This window comes from Cydia pomonella, chromosome 4 (assembly GCF_033807575.1).
Source record: "Cydia pomonella isolate Wapato2018A chromosome 4, ilCydPomo1, whole genome shotgun sequence".
Taxonomy (NCBI): Eukaryota; Metazoa; Arthropoda; class Insecta; order Lepidoptera; family Tortricidae; genus Cydia; species Cydia pomonella.
In genome coordinates this window covers 16,026,158-16,043,428 of record NC_084706.1, presented here as the reverse complement: position 1 = coordinate 16,043,428, position 17,271 = coordinate 16,026,158, and the positions used below count along the sequence as shown (strand labels likewise).

At 36.5% G+C, this 17,271-nt stretch overlaps 1 protein-coding gene across 1 annotated transcript in view; it reads right to left on the bottom strand.

Annotated features, from left to right (window-relative positions):
- Positions 1 to 1,913: 1,913 nt before the first annotated feature.
- LOC133517167 (uncharacterized) overlaps positions 1,914 to 17,271 on the bottom strand; it is a 48,473-nt gene continuing 33,115 nt past the window's right edge. Inside the window, exon 2 of the mRNA XM_061850351.1 lies at positions 1,914 to 6,183. Coding sequence (XP_061706335.1) covers positions 5,286 to 6,161 — 876 coding nt within the window. The 5' untranslated portion in view covers positions 6,162 to 6,183 and the 3' untranslated portion in view covers positions 1,914 to 5,285. The remainder of the gene's footprint in view (positions 6,184 to 17,271) is intronic.

Genomic DNA, 17,271 nt, shown 5'->3' with positions numbered 1-17,271 from the left:
CATATTGTTTAATAGTTGTATGTATTCTGTTAGTCAGTGGTGATTTGTATTTCTTTGCAGATTTATCGTAAATCCCACCGAACACTATTTATTTATTTTTTATATTATAGTATTGTCAGCAAACGAGCAGACGAGCCGCCTGATGGGAAGCGGTAATCGTTGCCCATGGAAATAAGCAACATCATAGGAGCCACTTAAGCGTTGCCGACCCTTGAGAACCTAAATACCCGCTTATTGAAGAATCCCATGTCGTAGCTTAAAGGAAATACCTCAGGAGGCAAATGTATCTAAGAAGTGAGAATGAGCTTTGCTCCTTTGGCGGGAGGTGCGATGATAAAAACGTGACGATGGCACCAATTCAAAAAGTTCTTCGGAGCATTCCCAATTGTACAGTCAGCGTCAAATACTTTGTAGCAACCAAAGTAGCCAAATAGTTCGGTACACCATATATTTAGTATGGTGTACCGAACTATTTGGCCACTTTGACTGCTACAAAGTATTTGACGCTGACTGTACAGACGGTAGAACATCCAAAGGGAGTCAACGTCTCTCCGAAGGCTAAGAGGTTTTAAGCCGTCAGTAAGTTCGGGATCACCGACAATACGAACTGCCCGCCATTGGATCGAGTCAAGAGGAAGGAGCTGGTATTGTGGAGCGCCAGACCAGAGATGAGAGCAGTACTCCATATGAGGTTGAACCTGCGCTTTATATAACAACAGATGGTGACTCGGTGTGAAGTACTGTTAGGCTCTGTTAAGCACCCCAAGCTTCTTGGAGGCCAGTTTGGCCTAAGATTCATATCATATACTAGAATAGCCGTGTCTTATCCAACCTCGACATTGGCAGAATCATCAACACCTTGATATAACCTTGATGGAGCCATAACACAAAAAATTGATTAATTGATATACTATACGTTGATACGTTTTATTATACGTCCTGTTAAACGTTATACTGGTATAATTATGGTTATATAAGTATCCAAAATTACGAACCAAGTTGTTATTACTCATAGCAGCGGAGTTTCTTGTTTCATCTCTAAACAAAATCATTACCACCAAGATTAGAAAAATAATTCCGTTTGTTACCACTAAAACTTTGTTCATATAGCTAGTTCGGCCTACGTTACTAATTTAATTTAGTCGAGTGGCGAGTATTTGTGACTTCGCATGCCTAAAGTGTTTATGCTGCACATGAAGCATATAAGGACACTTTAGGCATGCAGTCACAAATACTCGCCACTCGACTAAATTACTAGCCCGAATTTTTACTATTTAATATGTGGTAATTTACTTACTTGAGAAAAAGGATAAACACGCAAACATTAAAGCATAGCACTGCAATTGTTCAGGCGCGGATACAAGATTTGGCCTAGGGGGGGGGCCATTTTGAGAAAATCATATATTTTTGCACAGAAAATAAGGTAAAAAAAAATGTTACTCAATTTAGTAATGTGAGAGCCAGGGTTTTAGGGGGGGGCCATTGCCCCTATGGCCCCCCCCTTGTATCCGCGCCTGCAATTGTTAAAAGAATATGCCATTAGGGATGGCGGATGCTAAATGCAAAGAAACATAATCGTCAGACTAATTTTGGGTTCTTGACTAAATAACTTCTGATAAAAAATCAACAGTTACCAACCACTAATTCACTTTGGTGGTACTATTAGGAATTTTAATTCTCAGTACTTCCCAGTGCACAGTTGTAACAGACGAGAAAAAATCCTGGTGGCAACAACTGGGAATAACCCGAAAATGCGAAGAGTAATAGTAACGTGAAAGCTTCTGCAACTATAATTACGTAGGTACATGTCAGTGCTGCCTGTTAATCTGTAGTTTAGTTTTATGGGGCATTAATAAACCGGCCAATGTTTACTTGGGTAACCAACAATGTGATCATGAAAATGAAACAACAGATGACTTGTGTTTTATATTTACATTTTTTTTACATACATTTCAACATTTTACAGGCTACCGGGAGCTCTTTTTAATTCGAGCAACGAACAGTTACATAAACTAACACGTAAATCTAAATTGTAATAAAAACGACTTAGTGTGTAGGTAATCTACCTTAAATCGAACCGCGCGTGGCGATGTCAGCGGTTAACTGGAGTCAATAAAACTTCAGTGTCCGTTAACATTTATTAAACGGTTATTAGAGTCAGACCAAGATAAGTTGGCAGCGATTTTGGCAGCCCAGACAGTTCAAGTGTTAACGTCAAACTTCTACGAAATTATGACGTTTACTTAAACCTTGCAAAGGCTGCGCTATCAAGACGCTACCAACTTATCTTGGTCTTACTCTAGATCTATACGGTTGCCGGGCACTTGCGAACGGGAGCCGGTCAACGGATGCTGCCATCCTAAAACAGTAGTTTTTTGTTCCACGAAATACCCGGACACCGTTACCATGTTACCAATATACTTAAAAATAAATCTATTTCCACAATCGATATTTCTAGTTCATGAGTTTTTACATTTCAAATATTGTTAAATTTTCTGTAATCTCATGAAACGGACCGGACGGGCCCCGACTGCCCGGCCCGGCAACCGTGTAGATCTAATAGATTTAGAACAAGATAAGTCTGCAGCAATTTTAATAGCCCCCAGACTGTGCAAGGGTTCTGGGTTTAAACGTCAAACTTCAATATAGCACTTGCAGTCTATGCTGTCAAAATCGTTGCAGAGTTATATTGGTCTAACTTTAACTGCTTTACTAAACAAGAATAGTGGCAGTTTATTTGGAAATGTGAGATTGGTTCGAGCAAATTTTAGGCCGCTTCTAGCGTTTTTATTGTTCAAAGGACGAATTGGTCTTATGAGCCCTTTAAATTTTAAGGGTAGATACGAACAATACTAAATATAATACAATTACACATTTTCAAATTGACTTTTTACTGACAACTATACCAACAAGTTAGTATCTATCTACATTTTTATTACAGACATGTTCGATCAAAATGCGCCACATACACGGCAATGTCACTGCCTGCCACGCCTATTTTATAATACGATAGAACTATTACAGGTTAGCGATTTGTATTTTAATAATAATAATAATTGATTTGTATGTATAATTGTTGGTGCAATAAAGAATATTTACTTACTTACTTAATTCCAAATTCATTCCGACTGTACATATTTCGGCAAAACTAGGTCAAGAGCCCATCAACGTGCTCACTAGCGCCACTGGAAAATAATTGTGACTGTTTAAATTTAACGATAGATATCTAAAAAGGGGGGCCACTACGTACTGTATTTTGTAATTAAGTACCTTTTGAATACATCAAACTAGTTTTTGTGTTGCGGGATTCGTCGATCTATGAAGTCAAAACAAAAACGGCCGTTACAAAATACAGTACGTAGCGGTCCCCTTTTTAGGGTTCCGTAGTCAACTAGGAACCCTTATAGTTTCGCCATGTCCGTCTGTCTGTCTGTCTGTCCGAGGCTTTGCTCCGTGGTCGTTAGTGCTGAAATTTGGCATGGATATATAAATCAATAAAGCCGACAAAGTCGTACAATAAAATCTAAAAATTTAATTTTTTTTAGGGTACCTCCCCTACACGTAAATTGGGGGTGAATTTTTTTTTTTTTGCTTCAACCCTACAGTGTCGGGTATCGTTGGAAAGGTCTTTCAAAACTAATAGGGGTCTTCAACAAACATTTCTTGATAAAGTGAAAATATTCGGAGATAATCGGTCCGAAAGAAAAAAAAATGTGTCCCCCCCCCCCCTCTAACTTTTGAACCATAGGTCCAAAAAATATGAAAAAATCGTGAAAGTAGAGCTTAAGAAATACATTAAATGAAAACTATAGCAGACATGATCAGTTTAGCTGTTTTTGAGTTATCGCAAAAAGTTTCCCTTCATAGTAAAAAGACTTACTTTAATTAGGTACTGATTATGCAAATTTGCCTATTTGTTTAACTCGGGTGAAAGGTACCGTTTCATCCCTTGGTTAACAATTTACTATACTTTAAGCTCCAGTTTAGCTTATTGTGACCGAAGAGTAACTACGGAACCCTACACTGAGCGTGGCCCGACATGCTCTTGGCCGGTTTTTAAATATCCATCGTCAAATTTAAATAACCACAATTATTTAGCAGTGGCGCTAGTAAGCCCGTTGATAAATTATTAATGTAAATAATTAATATGTTTAATATTTTTTTTCTGACGCATCTGGGCCTAACTTTGGCCTAAAATAGGACAAAGTAATTTCACACGAAAACGAGTTTGGCAGGTAGCGGATATACAAACGAATGTTCTCGTTATTTCGACGTTCTGTCGACTTAATTGCATGTAATTTTAGATCTTGTATTTTTTGAATAGATTTTGTGTAATAGTGCATGAGATAGTGCTCATTTTCTAACCATTTAAGTAGTTGTCATTGTCATAAAATAAAACTTTCACTTCCCATCAGTAACCCCATTTGTATATATAACGACCTACAAAAAAGACGGACGGGTCGCAGCAGTGACATTTAACGACGACAGTCTACTATTGGCACACAGAAGCGATGCAGAATTAGTAAAGTTAAAACAGTCGTTCTGAGTAATGTTAGAATCGCAAGCAGCGATTGTAGCCCGACGAAGAATTGAAAATATTGTAAATAGATTGGCCAATATCAGACAAATCTTCGAAAACTATTTAACATCTAGTCATGGTAAGTAAATAAGTACATAAAAGTGCCTATAAACGACTAATTCGGCAGATCTTTACCTAATCAGTATGTACGTATCATACACTTACAAAGAACACTAAATGGTGACTAAGTCAGCTTCGTTACTCGTATAATGTTAATGCAGGCAGATCAACCACCGATACCGATAAACGGTTAGCGCAACAATACATGAGCAAAAATATATTTGATCACCTATTTGTAAGTAATGAAAATTCGTAACTGTATCATGGTCTGAAACATTAACATGAAACATCAATTAATAACAAAAACAAACTATATTTACATTCTATTTTACATATTAAAATATCGACACTTTCTTAGTGGAGTTTTTGTACGTGTGCATGTCTTAAGCAAATTTCACAAACCTAACGAAATAAATCAATTATATTTTATAGTTCCAATCATGACAGACCCGTTAGGCTTACAGAAACATCATCCATATCAATATTTATTCAGACAATTTTGTCTCCATTTAGTCAATTTAAAATGATATGTCAATATTTACAAGGTCTGCGTGATATGTTAAAAAACCACATTATTAAACATTTCTGGAAAAGTCGATATTTTAATGTGCGAGTAACATCAACGGCCAACGAGTTACGACGGCGACTAAAACAACGTTTCCCGCGACTGTGAGACCCGGTCAATGCGAAGCGGCGGCGCTGGCCGGCATGAGAGCTCCGTGCTCTCGCCAGCTACGCCGTGCTCACCTCCACCGCTGTCAGTTGAAAACTGTTCCACCTCATCATCGGTGGAGTCATCGTCCTCAGCGAATACAGAGTCCGCACCAACAGACACTAATTCACATTCCACGACGTAGGACGTTCCTACGCTACCAACTGACGCCAATGGGGCTAGTCGCTCGCTTGGGCAAGGCGACAAACGCCTTTCCGGCAATGCACAGACCACTGAAGAACCCCGTCGTTCTAGATACGAACTTCCGGAGCTAGAGCAAGTGACCGAACTAAGTCGACGGTCGCGTGGCCCTCCAGATGCGCGACGCTCTGCGAATCGTAGCGCGGATCCAGGTAGAGACTCGCCACGGGCTGTAGAAAGCCGGCGTGAGGGTGTCAATAAACTACCATAGCCACCGCCATACGATGCAAAACGTGAGGTCCGTGGCCACGGTGGCTCTTCGCCAATGGAAGGACGCGACCGCCCTCGCTCTGATAGCGCTTCTTCGAGAGCAGCTGTAAGTTGTCTTTCTTCTTCAACTGCTTGTTCTTCGGCTACAACAGCTTCAGCAAGTTCGACAAGTTTTGGGTCATTTAAAGCCTTCACCGATTTACTTCGGCTTTTGTAGACGATCAAAAAAACCATTAATGCGAAAAAGCCGCCAAGTGTAGCAGCTATGCGCACACCCGTCATGACGTCGTAGGTGGCGTAAAACTCCTTCCGTACTCGATCATGATCCATCTGCGAATCAACTGTAACATTTCCAGCAGCACCTGGTACGCGTTCACCCCATCCACCACGATTCTCCATGGTTTGGTCAGGTGTTCATCGCCTGCGAACAAAATAGGTACGATTGTGTTTAAAATGATTACTTTTATTTTTTTATATTTTTTATTCGTACAAATAGTATAAATACGCCTATAACTTTTGAGTAAGAACTTAGTTTTAGGAGGTCCCGGGTCAAATCCTGGACAGGATCAGGCCCAGACTTTCAAGAACCACAAATACGATTTCTTGACGATGAGTACGAGTTTGCGGCGCTTGCAATGGAGACGTTGGCCCCATGGTCGTCCGATATCATTTTGTGAGGGAAAACTCAGGCGATCGTAGGGCGGGGCGGGCGCTTTCTTTGCCCAGCCTACTAAGTACCTACATCTGGCAGTGCAGAGAAGTAATGACTGTGTTTTTGAGAAAAAAAATCACAGCAAACGAAACTAAAGGGCTGGAATCTAAAAAAAAGCGGCCAAGTGCGAGTCGGACTCGCGCATGAAGGGTTCCGTACAATTTAAGACGTATTAAAAAAAAATCTTCTTATTAGATCTTGTTCAACATTTTACCACTTTGGACACACATTTTACCACTTTGGAAGTGTCTCTCGCGCAAAGTATTCAGTTTAGAAAAAAATGATATTAGGAACCTAAATATCATTTTTGAAGACCTATCCATAGATACCCCACACGTATATATTTGATGAAAAAAATTTTTTTAAAATTTTATGACGTATTAAAAAAAAACTACTCACTAGATCTCGTTCAAACCAATTTTCGGTGGAAGTTTGCATGGTAATGTATATCATATATTTTTTTTAGATTTTTCATTCTGTTATTTTAGAAGTTACAGGGGGGGGGACACACTTTTTTTCACTTTGGAAGGTTCTCTCGCGCAAACTATTCAGTTTAGAAAAAAATGATATTAGAAACCTTAATATCATTTTTGAAGACCTATCCATAGATACCCCACACGTATGGGTATGATGAAAATTTTTTTTTTTTTTTAATTTCATGACGTATTAAAAAAAAACTACTTACTAGATCTCGTTCAAACCAATTTTCGGTGGAAGTTTACATGGCAATGTATATCATATATTTTTTTTAGATTTTTCATTCTGTTATTTTAGAAGTTACAGGGGGGGGGGACACACATTTTACCACTTTGGAAGTGTCTCTCGCGCAAACTATTCATTTTAGAAAAAAATGATATTAGAAACCTCAATATCATTTTTGAAGACCTATCCATAGATACCCCACACGTATGGGTTTGATGAAAAAAGATTTTTTGAGTTTCAGTTCTAAGTATGGGGAACCCCCAAAATTTATTGTTTTTTTTCTATTTTTGTGTGAAAATCTTAATGCGGTTCATAGAATACATCCACTTACCAAGTTTGAACAGTACAGCTCTTATAGTTTCGGAAAAAAGTGGCTGTGACAGAATCGGACAGACAGACGGACATGACGAATCTATAAGGGTTCCGTTTTTTGCCATTTGGCTACGGAACCCTAAAAAGGGATGTTTTTTATCCAAATAAGTATGTATATCGTCGTATTACACTCATAGCTTTGCTCAGTTTGGGGCTAGGTCGGTCTGTGTAAAGTTGTCCCCAAATATTTATTTTTATTATTTCCTTCATTAATCGCTTTATAAAGGCGTTCAGAAGGTTTGATGGTCTTGATCGAAACACTTAAGCAAAAGCGTTATAAGCAGGCTTCGCTATATTTTCGCAATGGAGTCGTTGTTAACTTTAAAATTAAAGTCATACTCATACTCATCCTCAATAATTTAATTCATAAAATAAATAATAACTATAAAAAAAATAAACCACCATCTTTATTGACGAATAACAAATAATATGCAGATACTACAATAAATCCATAGAACAATCAATATCCATAGAACATGTAGCTATATATAGCGTGTTTCATCTACAGAAAGTAACAAGTAACAATCTTTAAATGAGTTTCTTATTTTGTCCATAACTGGGATGTACATTTTTTGGAGGTTAAAATTTCCCAAGTTGATTCGTCTGGAAGTCTTTTATTCGAACATTGGCAACAATATTTTTCCATGAATTTTCGGATTTCTTGAAAGTCTGTTCCAAAGAATGTTGTAAGTAACCAGGAACAGAGATTAATATAGAAGTCGCTTGTAACTAACGTATTTTTGTGGTGGATATGACGTCAGACTTTCAATCCGGAGGTCGCGGGTTCAAATCCTGGCTCGTACCAATGAGTTTTTCGGAACTTATGTACGAAATATCATTTGATATTAACCACTAGCTTTTCGGTGACGGAAAACATCGTGAGGAAACCTGCATACATCTGCGATGAAATTCATAGGTGTATGTGAAGTCCCTAATCAGCATTGCGCTAGCGTGGGGACTATAGCCCGAGCCCTCTCGGGCATGAGAGGAAGCCTGTGCCCAGCAGTGGGACGTATATAGGCTGAATTATTATTATTTATTATTATTATAACTCCAGTTTTCCTTTGATGCGTTTCAGAATTAACATATTTTAGGACGTTGTCCTTTTTTAATCGAGTGATAGAACTTTCGCACACAGTACAGTATATAACTGCCTGATCGGTGTTATACTAACTCTTCATACGGTTCTATCCAGCTCTGTATAAACAAAGAGCTTTGGTGAGATTTTGTATTGTGTAGATTGCTGTTGACATGCTTTAATATAGAAGTGTGTCTTAATTGCGTGAGGTGTACTTCACATGACACCCACGTTATAGACCAATAGTGGGACCGGATTTTTGCCCTATAAGTTTCGATAATTCTAAAGAGTGAAAAATGATGTTTATCTGGTATGGGACATATTTTTAAGCATATTTGTAATATATGAAGAAAATTTAGAACGAGCGTTAGATATAAATAAGGTATTTATGTATTTTTATTGATGAATTTTGAATATTGAATTAAAGTACAAAATTTAAGCATCGTCTTTTATAATATGTATGAGGCTTTATGCTATCAAATTTTTAGAAAAAAAATCAACGTGCTACTTTGTCAAACTCAAATTAGCTTATTATTTTGTCAATATTGAATTAAAGTTTGAAAAATCCACAATATCATATCTAAATTCTTAAGTTAATAGGCAAGGCAAAAAATTAGAAGAATAGGATATGTGCTTTACAATTAATATGCGTTTTTTGTCCTGTAAGATCTAATATTGAATTAAAGTCCGTAGAGATAAGTCTATTACTATAAAATAATATATGCAGCCATTTTATGGAAAGGTAGAAATATCTGTGTGTAGCTTGCATTGTAATAGTAAAATCAACTTAAAAAGGCGCGAAATTCATAACCACGCCGCGCTGCTCCGTCAACATGTCGGCTCGGCGCGCGGGAGCCTATCGTAGCCGACCTAGTGAGCGATAGATACCTCGCCCCGCCCGCGCCCCCCGCTCAGCTTCGCAAGCGCTGTTTGTCTTTTCTTTCAAATCATTCATTTGTTTATTTATCGTGCACATAAATTAAATGCGGACATTACATGAATTTAATTATAGAATAAAAGTTATTATGACTTCAAAATGAGTGAAAAATGTTTGATATGTGTACTGTACTGACTTAGTAACAGAGAAAAAACGAGGAATTGAGCAGTTAATAACTGCGAGCAAATAATCTTTCTTGGTGATAGGAAAGTTAAATATTTCTACGGGAAGGAGGAACTACGTTTCCATAAAAAGTGTAGATTATACATTGAGTCGAAGGCTATACCGGCGTACAAAAGACTAATGGAGGTGGCATCAGAGGGCTTACCGCGAACCACGTTCGACGTGTTGCCTCCCTGTCACACTTACGTACGAATTTACAAGTGCGACAGAGAGGTAACACGTCGAACGTGGTTCGCGATAGGCCCTCAAGTGTACAGCCAAGTGACGATGATGAAAATTACATTTTCAAAACTTTTGTCTTTTGTTACCATTGTGTTAGCCGCCTGTACTTACTTTCAACATATATTAGTAGTTTATGTTACTGCTACATAATAAAAGGCATTAAAATACACGAGTGTGGGCTTAGGAAACGAACCAAGTGAGTTTCTTAAAAAGATCACACGAGTGTTTTAATGCCTAATTATCTTATACCTTTAAACGAGCAATTCTTGTATATATATATTTCCGGGATCTCGGAAACGGCTCTAACGATTTTGCTGAAATTTGGTATATGGGGGTTTTTGGGGGTAAACAATCGATCTAGATTAGTCTTATGTTTGGGAAAACGCGTGTTTTCGAGTTTTCATGCGTTTTTCTTTCGACGCAGAATATGGTCGCTAATTTCGTGTTGCCGGCCACTGTCCGTCTGGTCCAGCGGGTTAAGACGCGGACTGCTAAACGAGTGTTACGGGTTCGAATCCAGACTGGTGACTAACTTTTGTTTTTTTTTATATGTTCAATTTTATATATATTTTTTTAATTTTTATTGTTTTAGACAAGTTTAATTTAGTAAAAGAATGTAGTTAAGATTATCACCTATACACCACCATATTACAATAAATAGTTAGTTATAACCGAGCAAAGCTCGGTCACCCAGGTACTGTATAATTATTGCAGGTAGTTCGCAATCACATTTTTAGCACAGGCATTATAAGAGAGGTATGGGCATTGTAAATGTCATCTGGCTCTGTGTGGTAGGGCACAGCACAGCGGATGTCATTCCAGATCTAGAGCAGAACCCAACTGGGGAAGTACCTCCACCTTACAGAAAATCGCAGCCAAATAACACTAGACCCTACTCATAGTGTTGTGTTCCTGCCGGTGAGTAAGGTTGCCAGAGCTCAACGAGGGGTGGGAGGGTGTTAGGGTCGGCAACGCGCATGTAACTCCTCTGGAGTTGCAGGCGTACATAGGCTACGGATACTGCTTACCACCAGGCAGGCCGTATGCTTGTTTGCCACCGACGTAGTATAAAAAAATATATAAAAAAAACACAATTAAAATATTTCATACGACATGTGCTAATTATTTGTCTCAGTGTAAACAAAAATATATCATAATTATGATATCAATTTTCAAATTCAAAATGGCGGACATGTTTTATAACTTATTTTAAAAAATTATGAGTAGTTTAAGACTTTAAAAAGCAAGAAATTGTTTCTTGCTTCTGTTTGTATATGTATCATGTAGTATTTGATGTTTTCATTATTTTTGTCGTCCTGTCCTCAGGGTGCCGATTACGAAAATGACATCCATTATGGAACCCAAGATGGCGGACATTCATTTTTCTTAAAAATCGGTATGGGTGTCATCTCCGAGGTTCTTCGAGGTTCCGATTACGAAAATGACGTCCATTTTGCAATCCAAGATGGCGAACATTATTTTTTCTTAAAAATCGATATGGGTGTCATCTCCGAGGTTCCTCGGGGATCCGATTACGAAAATGACGTTCATTTTGAAATCCAAGATGGCGGAAATTATTTTTTCTTAAGTCGATATGGGTGTCATATCCGAGGTTCCTCGGGATTCCGATTACGAAAATGACGTCTATTTTGAAATCCAAGATGGCGGACATTAATTTTTCTTAAAAATCGATATGAGTGTCATCTCCGAGGTTCCTCGGGGTTCCGATTACGAAAATGACGTTCATTTTGAAATCCAAGATGGCGGACATTAATTTTTCTTAAAAATCGATATGGGTGTCATCTCCGAGGTTCCTCGGGGATCCGATTACGAAAATGACGTTCATTTTGAAATCCAAGATGGCGGAAATTATTTTTTCTTAAAAGTCGATATGGGTGTCATATCCGAGGTTCCTCGGGATTCCGATTACGAAAATGACGTCTATTTTGAAATCCAAGATGGCGGACATTAATTTTTCTTAAAAATCGATATGGGTGTCATCTCCGAGGTTCCTCGGGGTTCCAATCACAAAAATGACGTCAATTTTGGCGGTTCTTGTTGGTGCAGATTTCAAAAATAGAGACCATTTTAGAATTAAAGGTGGTTGATATCACGGCTACACACATCGACACCCATTTCAAAAAGTAGCGTCCGCCATATTTATTTTCAAAATAGATGCCATTTTTGAAATCCACACCCCTAAAAACCCAGAAAACAACACCCATGACGACTTTTTCAAAAAAGTGACGTCCACCATCTTTATTTCCAAAATGGACGTCATTTGTAAAATTAGTACACATACATCATACAACATGAAAACTAAAAACATTTCCATCCTCTTTTGGGCAGTTGTGTAAGTCTGTGATAACCCTAGGTAGGTACGGAGACCTTGAGCGGTGTCGGCATTTACGCAAACATCAAAGGCGTCGGCCCACTGTTACTTTTTACACTGTGCTTTTAGTGTGTAAACGAAAACGTCACATGATATATCAAAAGAAAAGTTATTTTATCTTATACCTTTAAACGAGCAATTCTTGTATATATATATAATTATATTTCTGTGATCTCGGAAACGGCTCTAACGATTTCGCTGAAATTTGGTATATAGGGGTTTTTGGGGGTATACAATCTATCTAGATTAGTCTTATGTTTGGGAAAACGCGTGTTTTCGAGTTTTCATGCGTTTTTCTTTCGACGCAGAATATGGTCACTAATTTCGTGTTGCCGGCCACTGTCCGTCTGGTCCAGCGGGTTAAGACGCGGACTGCTAAATGAGTGTTACGGGTTCGAATCTCGCCCGGTGACTAACTTTTGTTTTTTTTATATGTTCAAGTTTATATATAATTTTTTAATTTTTATTGTTTTACACAAGTTTAATTTAGTAAAAAAAAATGACCTATGTAATAAGAGAAATCGACAAGTGCTGTAAGGTTAAAATCGATTGTAAATAATAATAATTGTCAGTTCACATTTTACTTTTTAAGTTTATGTAGATTATCACCACCATATTACAATAAATAGTTATAACCGAGCAAAGCTCGGTCGCCCAGGTACTATATTACTAACTGTACTAGGTTGTCTTTTTAACAAGTTGGTCCAGTCCATGGTTGCCTACATTTTATTTAAAAATCGGTTAATCTAGGCGACCATTAACTGGACCAACTTTTTTAATACGGCAACTTTCAAATAAGCTTTCATTTGGTATATCATACGATGAAATAACAAACAAAAAAACTATCCGTACGCAATCTTACAAGGCAACCTACTTGAAATGTATCACTGTGAATTTTGTCTTACATTTATTTCTTATCAGAAATAAATAACATGAGGGTGCATATACCTTATAACGTATCTCTATATAACTATCGGTTATCAATATTAGCATTAGCGGTTAACAACAACATTCCCCTTAAAACAAATAACTATCGCGAGGAAAATACCAAGTCCAAACATCTGAAAAAAATCGGGAAAGAAAAGCTGTAACTGGCTTTTAAAATGGTACAAGGAAGGGTGGTCATCTGTATGAGAATGTGTTTTTTTTGTCTCTATTTGACCCAATGGTTGACTGGTAGAGAATGCCTTTTGGCATTAAGTCCGCCATTTGTGTTTTTTTTTTGTTTGTGCAATAAAGTTTAAATAAATAAATAATATTCATGTAACGCGATAACGAATTCTACGTGAACGAAACCGCGGGCAATACCTATTATAGTAACAACAAAATAACAATTTTCTATTGCTATTAATTTAAAACACGCTTTAGGATTTTTTTTGATGGACCGTAGACGCAGTCAAGGGCACCCCGCTCCCCACTACCGTTGTTCGCTGCCTCCTGCCACAGCGCGCGGCGCGCGCAAACTTGCCGCGCGTTTGAAACGTAACGTATTTATATAAGCAAGGAATGCATACATATCAGTAATGAGTGTCGCCGTGATTTTATATTTCTAAATTTTTGTTTAGTAACTGAGATCATTGTTGATGATCGATTATTATTAACTCTACAAACTTTAATTCAATATTAGCTATACTGCTTAACCTGAAATCAATATCTAGACAAGCACATTGTCTACATGTCTAACTTTTTACTAGAATACTAAGTTGATCGATAATATCATAATTTTGCAATATCAGCAACTCTAATTCTATATTTACAAAATAACTCGTGTTTTTACGTTTACCAGAAAGCAGCTGTTCCAGATTTCTAAAAACTGAAAATTGTACATAAATTGAAGTGTTATTCGATATGCTAAAGTTTTCTGTAACTTTAATTCTATATTTACTTAGTTATTAGCAAAAATTTAAATATTTAAATATAACCGAAAGCTCAACCTTAAAATTTCTAACTTTTTACCAAAGTATTATTTAACATACTCCCAATGACATATCAAAAAAGAAAAAACTTTAATATTATCGAAACCCATTTTTGTTCAACCGCTGGTCTATTACTACACATTGCTTGTGCTCGTATATAAAGATCCTTGTACATTTCAATCCAGTGCAAAATTTCAAATACTTGTGGACCCGACGTAATGAAATAAGCTATTTATTCCGAATTTGCCTTGAATGAATATATTAAAAAATAATACGTTTGTTGATGCATGACATATGACGTAAATATTAGCAGTAATTCCATTCTCTAAAGCGGATAGTGACTACGTGTAGTTCTATATCGCAACAATATAGTATGTACTCTAGGTACTTAATAAAATATTGGAGCAATGAGACTGCAATATAGGTAATATTGATTATATTTTTATAATGTACAATTTAATTACATATATGTAGACAGTATGACATATAAGTTGTCAGAATATTTTAAAACGATACGGATGAACTTAATCAATGAGGATGAGTATGACTTTCATTTTAATGTTAACAACGACTCCATAGCTCACTTTAGTCTAATCAAGTAATCATGCTAAAAATATTCCGAAGTCTGGTTATAAGACTTATAAGCTAAGTAGTTATTTAAAAGCCATATTGCGCGAATGAGGTAGGAATGAAAGTTCCGATACACGTGGTTAAGTTGTTAACACAAAATATTACTCCATAGTCTATACTTATATACTATACTTCAACAAAGAAGTAGGTATTTTTTTGCATACACATCAACAGAATATTCAACTAAAAACAAAAAAAGTTTACAAACGAAACTACAGTTGTCTGAAACTGACCGTCCCAATCTCACAACCTTTTACGTGGCAATGGAGGAGTTGACTGAGATTATTCCAATAGATTGAAATAAATGCTTACGTTATCACTATTGTTTCCCAGCTGCCAATGCTTTTAAGATAACCAAATTGGGAACCTCTCATGTCGAAAAGCTTTTGAGCGGCTTCATTTTTATCATATAGACGTATTCAAGGTTGCACTTCCATAGTTAAAGTTCAATAAAAGCTAGGGTTTCTAGTATAGGTACCTTAGCGAAAGATCGAACAACAATGTTGTCGCTAGGCCATTTCCGTTTAAATAGCAGAGAACGCAGCTCGACGTATCTGGGACGCAGCCACGTATAATCTTATACCTTTAAACGAGCAATGTATATATATATATACAAGGTGCTCGTGAGCATTGCGAGAGATTTTAACGATGCATTCCTGATAATATTTAGAAACTAAAATATCATATAAAATTTTCTGGATTTTTTTTCGAAATTAATTTTTTCGTCATAAGTCGGTACAAAACACCTATTTGGCTGCGGTATTGCCACTTTGAGGACTAGTCTGGACATACCTATTTATTGACATCGAAATAATTAAAAAAAAATAATTCATGAGGCTACCCCCAAATAAAAAAAACTTTTTAGTTTATTTTAGGTTAAGTTTTTATTACAATTTTTTTTGTTTTATGTACAGAAGTGTTCAAAAATCGAAAAAAAAAACAAATAAAAATATTTTTTTTTGGCTAATTTCACAAAAAGTCATATAACATTTTTTGCTTCTGTTGACATTAGGAATGCACCGTTAAAATTTCTTATTATGTTTGGGAAAACGCGTGTTTTCGAGTTTTCATACGTTTTTCTTTCGACGCAAAATATGGTAGCTAATTTCGTGTTGCCGACCACTGTCCATCTGGTCCAACGGGTTAAGACGCGGACCGCAAGAAACAACCAGTGTTACGGGGTTCGAATCCTGCCCGGTAACTAACTTTTGTTTTTTTTTTTTATATGTTCAAGTTTATATATAATTTTTTAATTTTTATTGTTTTTAGACAAAAAATGTATTTAATGTTTGAGATAACAATATATACTCCTCAAAAGAAAATAAGGGCCACTGAGTTTTTTGGCTGTAACAAACAAAAACAAAAAACATATTTATTTTATGTGATTATATTTTTTTACAATAAAAATGGCATTATTTTTTTTTACAATTTAAGTGTATTTCTGTAACCATTAACGAATAAAAAAAAGAAATTAAAGTTTTGATGAAAATTTACTTTTCTAATAAAAAAAACTTAAAACTTAGAAATCACTGAAAATTAAACATATTACATTCATTCTTGCACCCTTGAGTGCATGCTTTCGATCAAATTTTTCCCATTCTCCTCTGGAATAGCATCCCAAGCCCTTTTAAAAACGTTTATGAGTTGCTGCTGGTTGTTAACCTCTTGCTACAAGTCACAACCGGCAAAGCTCGGTCGCCCAGGTATCATATATTATACGATTTATACCCTACCCATGCCAGGATTAAATATCCATATACGAATACGAATTGTGTAATTATTTGTAAACATCTGTTGCAATGAGGAATACAAGTCCTTTTACTGCTCAGCTTAGGCCGGCTTAGGGCAGTTTCAGACTAGCGTATTTTTACGCGCGTATACGGTTGTTTTGGTGGTACCAGCTTATACGCACGTCACAGCTTATACGCCCGCGTTATTTTACCCTCCCTATACATTTGGTATATACGAGCTTACACGCTCGTATAAGACGCTAGTCTGAAATAGGGTTCCCAACCGTACTATATTATATAGTATTGTACTATATTTTGGCTCTCTGTACTATATACTGTTGAAAAAATATATAGTACGCTAAAATACTATATTTCCGACATCCTTCTAATTTGTTCAAGATCGATTATCAATTTAATTCCAATCAAATAAAATTATTTCAAGTATGAAGACAAAATGGCGTGAGGAATGCAACAGGGCTGACATAACTTTAATAAAAAGTGAGCTATTAAATTGTCATAAATATTCAGTATGAATATACTGAATCGTTGTCTCATTTTATTAAAAATTAGACATTACTAAAAAGTGCACAAAGCTCAATAAAAATATAAATTTAAACTTTAAATAAATATTGTTA